The sequence below is a fragment of the Ylistrum balloti genome, unplaced genomic scaffold (genome assembly GCF_031769215.1).
Source record: "Ylistrum balloti isolate Yb309-2 unplaced genomic scaffold, AGI_CSIRO_Ybal_v1 Utg370744, whole genome shotgun sequence".
NCBI lineage: Eukaryota > Metazoa > Mollusca > Bivalvia > Pectinida > Pectinidae > Ylistrum > Ylistrum balloti.
Genome location: NW_026782438.1, coordinates 85320 through 97353, shown reverse-complemented (window position 1 = coordinate 97353; position 12034 = coordinate 85320). Strand labels below are relative to the sequence as shown.

General features: G+C 34.5%; 1 protein-coding gene across 1 annotated transcript in view; it reads right to left on the bottom strand.

Annotated features, from left to right (window-relative positions):
- The window catches only part of LOC132558027 (glutamate receptor-like), a 90892-nt gene that overhangs the window by 36565 nt on the left and 42293 nt on the right, over positions 1–12034 (bottom strand). Inside the window, exon 3 of the mRNA XM_060222546.1 lies at positions 349–594. Coding sequence (XP_060078529.1) covers positions 349–594 — 246 coding nt within the window. The remainder of the gene's footprint in view (positions 1–348; positions 595–12034) is intronic.

Sequence of the window (12034 nt, the reverse complement as noted above, 5' to 3'; positions counted from 1 at the left end):
ATATATATATATATATATACAGTATAGAATATCATTCATTTCTCAGAGAAAACACTTGGCGAAATGAACTCTTGTTAGTGCCTACACCGTGGTATAATTTATGTCAACGATTAAAGAGTAAAGTAGAAAACAGCAACCTGCGGGCAGTCGTCAGCATAGAAAATCAATATGAGATATTACAATATTCTTTAATAGAGTTTCTGATCTGCATAACCTTACCTGCATTGGCTAACATTTATTACCACTACTTCAATATTCAAATATGATCTTTGTCCTACCTTTGTAAGATTAAAGAACAAAGTCTATTGACTTGTGAAATTACAAATGTATAATCAGAAATGACCATACCTGCATCAGATTCATACACGTAATGGACATCCTTTAATTTGTATTCAAGGATCATGTCTCTCATGGCCTCGGTAACAGGAGGCTTCATGTAAATTTCATATCCACGGTGACCTGCCACTCCAGTCGGTATACTCGTAGTTACATATGGCATGGCGAATTTATTCGTGTAAGACTTGATGATGCCCTGAGAGTGAAAAGCTCGGCTACCCAGTAGGACGAACACACCGCTGAACAAATGGGAACAGACTGAAATGACAAAGATAAATTTTGTATTATTTAAAAGAACGTTATGTATTTTCCAGCGTATCAACTTTAATCATCATGTGGTGCTGAGGAATCGGTACAAATAAGAATTTCAGACGCATAAAACGTTCTTTAGGATTCCTTAATATCGAACACTAACGAAACAAGCCTCACAAAACGAAAGAGTAATGACAAACGCCACAGATAATATTTACCCAAGCTACTCTGGGACGTCGACATCAGCAGTTCTTGAAATATATATCGTGCTATTTGTTTGATAAAAACATCATGGATTGGATACAGTTAAACATGCCAAGATTAATCATATTAGTATTAATATACTGCAGAGAATAGTATAATGTGTTAACGTGTGGTTGACGTGCTTGTATGCAGCTAAAGTCAAAAGAAGTAGTATTGTCCGGATGATGGGTTCGTATAAACTATTTCACTATTGATACGGTGGCATGACTCTCCATGCGGTTGCATAATCTTTTCACTGACTTACTTTGAAATCAGCAATTTTCGTGAAAAATTTATTTTCGTTGATACCGTTTGTTCTCATAATCTAAAATTCCATACGTCAACGAACTGTTATAATTAGTATAGGTACAGCTGTAGAGTTATATCTATTTACGAAATAAAATATCATCGAAATATTTTTCAAAAACCAGAAAATTGAGGCCCTTCAGAATTTATTATTTCACAGTATAGCTTTTTCAAATGTTGGATATATTCAAACCTATTCAGATACATTAAAATCAGAATCTTTGAGTTAGTTTCTGTAGATATTCTAATTAGATAACCTGACGTTGTAAATTATTTAAAAGACAATTCACTGAGTCAAGTTGTTGATCCTAACCAAAATTATGAGAACTATGTTTATCAAAGTCTGTTGACAACCAACCAAACTTCTGATATTAAAGTTTTCTTTACCAAAATGAACGACATTCACTTTTTGACGTTAAAAGAAAATTGATCTCTTATTGTAAGTAAGGTAGGTCATTACTCTATAACACGAAATGTGACATAAAGAAGTTACTGTTGAAGAATGATGCTCATGGTTAACACACACACGGCAATGTATATATCTGTTCTGATGTATTACCAGAGCAAACAACTAAATATGTTTGCCATAAGACACATGATGCCCAGTACTTTCATGTACCATCCTGATACTGAGAGTCAGCAGCGATTTGACAATATATATATATATATAACTTTGTATCTTTAAAGCTAATACACTGCTGAGCATGAAAACAGATATTCTCTTTGGTGAAAGTAAGTATTCTTCAAATAGAAAAGTCATGGATTTATATATCTATGTGTTATGCCAAGACATAACACACAGATATATAAATCCATGACTTTTCTTTCAAGCTGTGACCCCATGTATTCAGGGCATTCATAAAAATATGTTCTTTAAAGGTCGATAGATATAGAGTTAACTTTTTATTTGATAATTATCGATATCAACATGACCGTCCCTACCAGACTCAACTGGATACCATTGCTATCGGAAGTGACGTATATACATTTCTCTCTACATTACTATTGGGTTTGTAAACAGTTTGAATGATTGATAAGAAACATTGTATGTTTTCTCACCGGGTTTGATCTGAAGGTACGTCCGATGATTTATTAACGGAAAGCTGTTGGAGAACCCAAAGGACGACATAAATGTCATTGTCTTAGAGATAGCAGAACTACAACAGAATCTAGGAGCTGAGGTAGATATCAGACAGCATTAGAGTCTCTGTTTTCTGCTACCAGTATATTCCTATCGGCGTTTTCATGTACTTTAGGGATCAAATTTTACGTTAATTGTATTTGGCTATTCATTATTGACTACTCTGCCTCGTTCTGATATTAATTAGCAACATTCCGTTTGAGATCTTATCTCCTTTTTAAAATGTTTCCGTTTTGAGCAGAATGCTTTGGGTTATTATCAACATATTATTCAGATTTTCAATACCAATATCTTTGGAATTAGCCAGACGTGTGAATATTACCTCGTTTTCATGTCATTTCTTAAGGTATATGTGGTCTGGACAACCATAACAACATTAGAATCATGTGGATCTCTAGTTTTCTGAGCGAGCTGTGCTTCTCCACAAGAAAGAAAATCGATATCATTTCAGGCTTTTTTCACTTACCCAAATGTTAGCGTACTGTACTTCCTGCAGTGTTTCTGTATCGTTTAATTTTCAGACAATGGTTCAAGATATTTTGTATTATTTTTATTCTATCTTCGATGAAACATAAAACAACATTTAAGATCTCAGATTTTTTTTTTTTAAGAAATCTAAGTTTTGTTAATGTGAACCAATACCGAACTGTGTGAGAGACAGTCTAGTGGTATTTCGTGGTGGCATGCCTGGCATTTCTTCAGAGGATAGTATATATGATCCGATGATTAAAATTGATGCAATTAGTTAACTATTGTTAAAACGAAAAATACTCCTTGACATTTTTAGTTCTATAATCAAAGTTAATTTCGGAAAAAAAATACCCATGATTTTGGTGTAATGTTTTGCATGTCAACATACGACGTTCTAGTTTTTAAACATATATGAATGTCGTAACAGAAATTATTAAAACAAATTGAAAAAAAACATTACTCCGAAATCAAACAAGATAGAAAACTTATCAAACATTTATTTTTGTAACTTATTGTATTTTATCATTTTTGTGAGGCTGGACAGATAAAGGAATTAACATCAGATAAGAAACAACGGCGATAACATCTAGAATTATACAAAAGAATGAAAAAAAAAAAAAAAAAAAAAGGAACTGGCCACGTGATTGATAAAGATTTACATGGTGAGGATCGATGGTGCAGACAACACTTAAGGAGCACTAGGCCCTATTCTCCAAATACTTCTTTCATCGGTCTTCTTGTAAAATTTTCTGTTAAGTGACATTAATATTTTCTTAAACCATACTTAATTTATCAACAACTCATTTGCAACTTGACGCAGTGTTTTTTTTAAGTTCGTTTAAAAATATTTCTCATTAACTATTAACGCACTTTTGATTAAATTGTCTCATTTTGAAAAAGAAAATTGTCTTAAACATTTTCTGATTATAATATAAAACATAATTATAGCAAAATCATATATTTTCACTTTTTGCACTGATCACATGATCAGATTTTGGGAACCAGAAACATATTACTTAAGCTATAGGACGTGGCGACGGACAAATCTCAGGAGAATTATGTTCTGACAGCAGGCTACAGTGACAAATTGACTGTATTATATGTATACCCCATGTAACGTTTCTGTAAAATTATTATTTTTGTCGATGTTTTATTTCCGTTGGAATCATCAATCATGTTGACTTTTAATCCACGAACATTAATCTTCACGAATTGAAAAAAAACAAATGACTTGAGATTTAGCTATTCTGGGATCAGTCGGATTTATTTACGAAGTCAAAGGCAAACGAAAATGCATATTTGCGAAAAGCATGAAATTGCAGTCCAACGAAAATACATGAATTGAGAGTAAACTACACAGACAAATGTAGAGTAAGTGTACAGGGTTCATTTAGTCTTGTATGACATCGACACTTTTACAAAAATGTTTCCGTATTCTAAGACGTGTGTGGGAGACATTACAAGGAAATCGGACGGCAATCAAATTAATCATTTAAGGAACGTCACACCAGAAAATGTCTTTCTTATCCACCAGCCGTCCCTACGAGGAAAACATGTTAAAGTTCTTCAAGCAGAATCGGTCTCTGGAGTTTGATTAATTGTATATATAACGGCCCTGGTCAATACCCACTCCTAAGTATTCCTGTTCGCATTATCTACAATATCACACTCTAGGACAGTCTACGCAGATATACACATACGGGCAAATCATCAACTTTGAGAATTATTGGTGTAGAACTCCTCAACCTGATAAAACAGCAGCCCTCCATTTGACTGTGCTGCTGTCTTAGTGTGATTTTGAAATACAACAGTCAAAATGAATTGCCATACACCAATATTGTTTATGCAGAGGAAGGTCAATATCAGATTTGCTCATTTCCATTATTTGAAACACCATAGAGTGGGACAGCTTACATAAAAAAGACGGCAATGAAAAAAAAAATAAAATAATAATAATAATTCAAATACGTTCCTCTTAATGTTTGGCTGCAAGAAGTCATATGTTGACTTCATGTTTTCAGTTTTGAATTTCACTTTGAGCCTAAATTCATTTTGTTTTGATTCAACCTATTGTAAGAAACGTCGATTGTTTATTTTCATGCTGACGCAAATATCACTGGCGAGTACTAACTGTCGTAATACAGACCTACCCACACACATTTCGTTTCAATCATAATCGTTATGTGTAATAAAACAAAAAGGTCAATTTACTCGCAAACTTCTTTCTTTTAAGTTTGCAATAAATCACTTTAATCTCACAACAAACAGACCTCACGACACGATGGTTATTGTTTGAAGTCGACATTTCTAGTCGTTTTCGCGATAGTAGAATGTTAAATAAAACAAATGACATTTTCCTCTGCCATATATCAACCTGATATATCACTATGCTGACTGATTTATAGATATAATAGTCTGAGACGGCATGTGTCGGCTCGATCAAACAACATACTTCTTGAAAATATGAATCCGGATCTGCACGCCATCGTACGGAAAATATTCCCAAATTCCTATGCAGCCACTATTCTATGTCTGTAAAAACAAGGAGTGCAACCGAGTGTTTTTTACATATGATGTGGCAATTGCCATACATTTATAGTCAACTTAGGACAACTTTTTGAAACATTGAGCCGGCCAGTAAGAACTCTCCCAATTGACTATTTTTGATGAAGTGGTAACTTCTTTCAGCCCAAAAGTGATATGATTTGGTCTAATTTTGAGACATTTTTAAATGAAACTCTAAATTTCAGACATGAAATAAGTTTTTCTACCCATTTCAAAATATGTAATGAAACAACCAATGCCACATTCTCTTTAACCTGCTTTAACAATACGTATACAAGAAAGCAAATGTAAAACATCGTTGTAAAATCACCCTGTGATTAACGACGACATATATCTTACAGATGCAATACGGATTAGAAAAAAATATGATCTCGTCAAGAAAAATACAAATCCGTCTTCTTGTATTTCTCATAAAATATTCCGTAAGGGGCCAAATGCTTAAGCGCTTCCCGCCAGTAACCACCAGGTGTCGCCACCACATATCAGTTGTCTGGTTATTAACAAGGGATTTTCGATCAACCCAAGTCTCTGTTTTCCTAATGTATCACTAGACAGCGGTTAATTGGTGCCAATTTACCCCCGATGTTTGCGAGTCTGGTGTCTGAATCCCCACCACGCGTAATGTGATTGATTCCAGTCATGTGATCACGTTACGACATTGAACATGGTCCCAGGTGGATTGGAAAACCCTATTTATCATTTGAAAAGTCTCACAAATACAAATACACGACACGACCTCGAACATGTTCAATGGAGTGGCATGTCTTTATTTAGATTTTTTTTCTTTCTATATATACACGACACCACGTATATACTGGTCTACATAAATACATGGAATGTCTAGCCAAGTATACCGAATTTCCATAGACTCTGAACAAGAATAGAAAAAAAGTTTTCCGTTCATAAAGTATATGCTTGTTTGAATAATAGATGTTTAGTGCCGGCGTCAGATACTTTATTTCATTCTACGTGTAATATATCAATATCTATTTTGTGGTTCTCATTTTTACCTCTTTATTCGCATTCAATGATTCATAATTTGTGTAAATTTGAATATTTGGTTATAATAGCACTCTCCATAGTGACGTCACAAACGCATTTACATATCATGCTAGATATCTATTCCTCCATATAAAACGAATCGCCAAATATATACCGTAATTCAGTTATTGAAATAAAATTAGTTTCATAAGTATGGGTTTGAAGCTGTACTTGAAGCAAACATATAAGTTATTTATAGTTTTGTTGTGCACGTCAATAACATCCCATTGCTTTGATGTCGAGGCTATTGTCAATCTAGAATGGATCTTCATTGCTAAAACTTCATAAAACGTCCACTAATAGCCTTATCCTAACCAATGGTCTGAAAAAGGATGTTTTTAAGAAAACATTGTAGAGAGGGAGCAGCTAAAAGAGGAAAACGACTAGAATGTAAAATCCGGCTCTAGGTATTGAGATCATTCCATTCGGTATCTGCAAGGATGCAGAGGAGATTATAGAGGATACGGCAGGTGGCAGCTTAAGATCACTATATGGAAATGGAATTCGGATTAATTCCTAAGTATACTTTACTCTTTCTGTTCAGGTTGTTTGGACTGGTCAATAAGGTTATATAAAGATGTTATCTACCAACGTTACCACTAAACTGGCATCTTACTAACATATTACATCTTGTCTATTGTGAATGTTGGTTTTAATTATGGTCGTCAAAAGGACGCAAGGTTAAAGATAGGTTTGCGGTTTGGAAAATCAACTTAATGAAAGAAATATTTCATTTTCTAACGTTGAATATTAACGACAAGAAAACCTTGTTGCTGATTTATTTTGAACTAAATATTCCTGTTTATTGGGTTTTTGTTGTCAAATAAGAAACCATGTCAAATTGTTAACGATTGACAATTTCTAGGAAAATCAGGACTATTGTTAATACAATGCCTAAACTTTCTAAACTGACAGCTTCAATGATAGAATACATCAATATTAAAGTGAAAGGGCTAAATATCCCAACATGGAGGAATAGTGTAGCCTGAGAAACGTTGATACAGGTTAATAATATGGAAGATAGCAGTTTTAAAATTCCACAAAACTTGATTAAAAAAAAGTAACAAGCACGCAATCTCAAGAATGCGATCTCAGGTACATGTATAGGTTATTATGCCAAAAGGTTAATATTTCACCAAAAGTACAATAGTTTCAAGATTTGAAAATCTAAACAATTTGGATATGAAGACATGGGTTAAGATAGGGGATTTTGTTCTTAGCTGTACTTTTAACAGCTTTATTCTTGCCCGTATGCAGTATAACATCCGCTGGCGCGACAGTTAGAACTTTTCATGGTGTCCCAATTAAAATCCAGTTGAAGTTGTCTCCATGTAGAATTAATTTCATTGATGATTTCTTTTTCCCTCGAGTTGTGTACTATACAGCAGTATAGTTTGCCGATCACAAGCAATAACACATGGTCATTTGGACTTATTTCGTAAAGAATATTTTTAAAGTAAGGTATAGTTCTCTACCTTCAAGCTCTAATCTGTATTTCGTTTCGTTTAAATATAAGCTTGTAGAAGTATGATTTCATATCCTTTTTCTTAAAAAGACTTGTAAAGGAGGTTCATATTTCGTAGGCTGTAATTTTCGCGAGGTTCTGTTTTCGAGGATTTGATGAAAAGAGGAAGAAAGGATACATCGAAAAATAAACAACAATGAAGAGACAGCGATTATTACCTTTTTTACACAAATGTTTAGGGGAAACTTAAAAAATTTGAACCACTGAAGAAACGAATTTTACAGTATATAAAAAGACATTATAGAGCACAAATATGACGTCAAGAAGTTAAATGCATCATTCTGTCAATCGTTGCCATATAAAAATCGTTTAATGTTACATTTTCTTTGAAAGGAAATCGTGTGATCTCGTGTTAGATGGATATTGAAAGTTCCAGGATTTCAAAATGTACATAAATCACACAACCAGTTGTTGCTGTGTCAAGGACAAAGTACAAAACATTGCAGTAACAAGGGGGATACTAAAACAAGAAACGAGGCATCATAAGACACATTAAAATCCGGGTAGAGAACAAAGTTCTCAATAAGGCTTAGTGTTTCCTTCCTTTATTGTGTCACCATAATGATTCTCTGTTTAGTGAACAACGTTAACCAACAGTCTGAGGAACAAAAACATAGCCTATCATCAGGGTCGATACACAAATAGAAACAGGGTCGTAATGAAAACCGTAAACTAGACATTATAGAATTAGATGGATACTAAACACAAATGACATTTTCTTTATACTTTGGGGAGTCATGTGTTATTTATTTCATTCCGTTATCTTTCGCCATTGTTGGTATACATTTCATTGGTTCATCAATGCAATAATGCATATTTAATCCTTTGGATATCTTTTTATTTTTATATTTGAAAAATGTTATCGAAAGTGAACGAAAACAACTTTTTTTATTGGGGGGTTGGGGGTGGGGTGGGTGAGGGGGGTGTCATACATTCTACTCATATGTGCATCAAAAACAACAAAGAGAAATACCGACATATCAAAACAATCATAACACAAAACTCAAAAACCCACTACTGAAAGATACAAGGAAAATAAGACCAGGTGTTCCGGAACGGTAAGCATATTCGGCTTATTCGATAAAACCTGCCATGTAAATTCTAATTAATCCAAGTAATATCATGCTCTCTGATGAAAAAAAATAACAACCACAAAACAGTTAGCCACACTAACGAGCAACAAACACTTCAAGCTGCATATCTTATTTCTTGCTATAGCTATTAAAACGACAGTAAAACTCTCCCGTACTGTTCATAAACATCCTCAAATGTTTGAAATATGGTTTTAAAAATTAAACATGTTCAGCTCTTTGATCTTTCATGCTAGGTTTTTTCTCTCTTTTTTTGTTTTGTTTACGTCATCAAAGAGACACTTTTCATTTGACGATACTTAAAAACGCTCACAATCCGCTTCCGCGTATCAAGAGAATCAAGTTTCTGCAAATTTCATTAAAAAGAGAAATTGGAAAAATAGAGTTATACGCCTTTTTAGATGTCGTTTCTGCGCAAAATGATTTAAGAAGGTTGCTCATAATTATCAGGTACAGCAAAAAGCAGGCATGTCATAGGAAGCTGGTAAAACCCGGTGGGTATGACATCCGGTTGTCACGATGACTCGCGAACTTGCTGGGTTGATGTATATGGTCGTTCTCCCTGCTGCGTGTGTGACTTAGCTGTTAGATGACTACACCGTGTTTGTTATATTACGATGTAAATCATCCCACCCAATCAATACAAAACCAGACATAAGCGACCTCTCATATTCCTGGTGTTGGTTGCGACATTTTCGTCGTAAAACATTTGACAGATTTATAGACGATGGTGTAATATCGAGTTCACTGTTCATACACCAGCGCCCGTTAAAGCTAGCTTTTAGATACCATAACTATGTTCGTGTAGACGCTGAACGGATATGTACAGATATGTAGCGGTCTGACTGCTCCATATACAAACAATGTTAGAGTTTTTGTGATACTGGCTATGCATGAATTTCCCGAAAACACCATCAAAGGGTGCGAAGGATATTACAATATCTTCTCGTTATGTGGGTAGACATTACCGTGTTGTGTGGTAGTCCTCTCGCCACAGGCGTCTAGACATGAAAAGCACAATATTTCCATTGATGTTCTTGTCGTAAAACTCTTCATGTTAACGTCATTATTATACGTTTGCGATTAGCTCTGCGATCACCTTCTCATGCTAATATCATGCCTTACTTGTATAGGAATCCGTTTTAGTTACAAACCTGTTATATAACAAATACATATATCACATATACACGGATTGATCTTGATGAAATTTTGATAGAAGTGTTACAAAATTTTAATAAAAGGCTGGGAATGAAATTTTCTTTTCAGTATTTTTTATCCGATTACTATCGTAGATTTCACCGATAGAAAATAGCTTTTTGGCTTCCAGACCTAACATGGATTAATCACTACCTGATAAGTGTTGGTCATTTTTAGATGGGATCGGCTGGCAGTAGCTGGTGGTTATCTCTCTGAACAACACACGGGAGACACGTCGCGTACGGTCAAGATAACTTTAATTTCGTGCTCAAGAACACAACTTCTTTAATTTTTGCGTCTTTCGTTTCTCTTTCTGTAGCTAAATGGATTGTTTATAACACACACATAGAAAACCCAGACCCTTTCAAATCAAATACAAAATGCAGTACATGACAAATTATGATTCAATGATCATCATACACATGTTTCGTATTTTTACGGAAATATATGAATATTGGTAGGAACCGAAACATTGTTTATCTAGGGGACGAGTTAGGAATATCGAAATCGGCTAGCACAATGGTTAAAAAAATTGCTTAACGTCCTTACAAAAACCATGGTAATTTAAGGATGACCTCCAAATATATGCGAGGTGATTGCAAATGTTGCATGTGTATGTGTACTGAGGTGGAGAAACGTTACTGCAAACTTTTTTGTGATCCAAAGCTAATTTTATAATGCTATCACACTGAACTTTAACGCCGAAAGCCTCCAGCATGATACCCCATTATATCACTTACTGCCTGTGGGTAACTCAGTCGTGAAACTACCACAATGCTAATTGTTAAGCAGGAAGTAGTATACTACCATTTGTAAAGACTGGTATATCTCGGTAAGGGACCAGAATGCATATCCTCCTTCAAAGAGACGAACACCCAACAAAAGCAACATGAGAAAGACGAAAAATCTTTTCAAAGGAATATGATGTATAAAGAACCCACGCTTAGTCGTCTCTTACGATCACGCAATAGGGTCAGCAGGTCAGTTCTTGATTTTGTATACCTTTGACTCATTGTTACAATTACCTTTGTAATTGTTATTGTTTGTTCTAACTAATCTGTGCGAAAGTTTTATTGGTTGGTGAAAGCTGGCTACGTGCTTAAGGTTAGAAATAGATCTAGAAATCTAAATTCAATCTCCTCGTTTCTTTATTTTTCTATACAACTGGTCTCGAAGATGTTACCAAATTTTTCAGAATGCTTATACTTACTTCTATGCTGTACATCAAAGACTTCACCTGATAGACGTACATATACATGTTAAAAGGAATCCTTTTTTGTGATAAAATTCAGATGAGATGACAATAGTGTATTTAAACACGTCCAACAAAAACGTCAAAACACAGAGGAATATTACACTGGTAACTACGTTTTTAGAATCAATTTCAAAGAAATTTTTGTCTTTGTATTTAGCTTTGAGACGGTCTGTATTCTTTTCTTGTATCGAAAAACACATGCAACAAATGACAACAAAACACAATTATTGATGAAACAAGACTGAAAACACAGACAATTTACATGTGTTGTCCTGTACGATATAAATCAAGCATGTCTTGTTATAACCATCCAACACAACGTCGGTAATGTTTATCTCAAATAAGTTAGATGGAAAATAGATTAAGGAGTTATACGGTTAAGACAATGCCCATGTCTACTTTTCTTAAGGCACGGGTCGTGTCACGTGATATTAATTTGTTATGGACCTCTCGCGAATAAAGATAAAAATGTTTTCTTCCCGCCTCTCACGAGAAGGCTTTAAGTGGGTACAGGTGTCAGCTGAGCTTACGGAGATATCCCCGTTAGAATCTAATTTCGTTGGAGACACTAAACGTTGTATTAATCCTTAGTAATCCTTTGAGAACCAAGC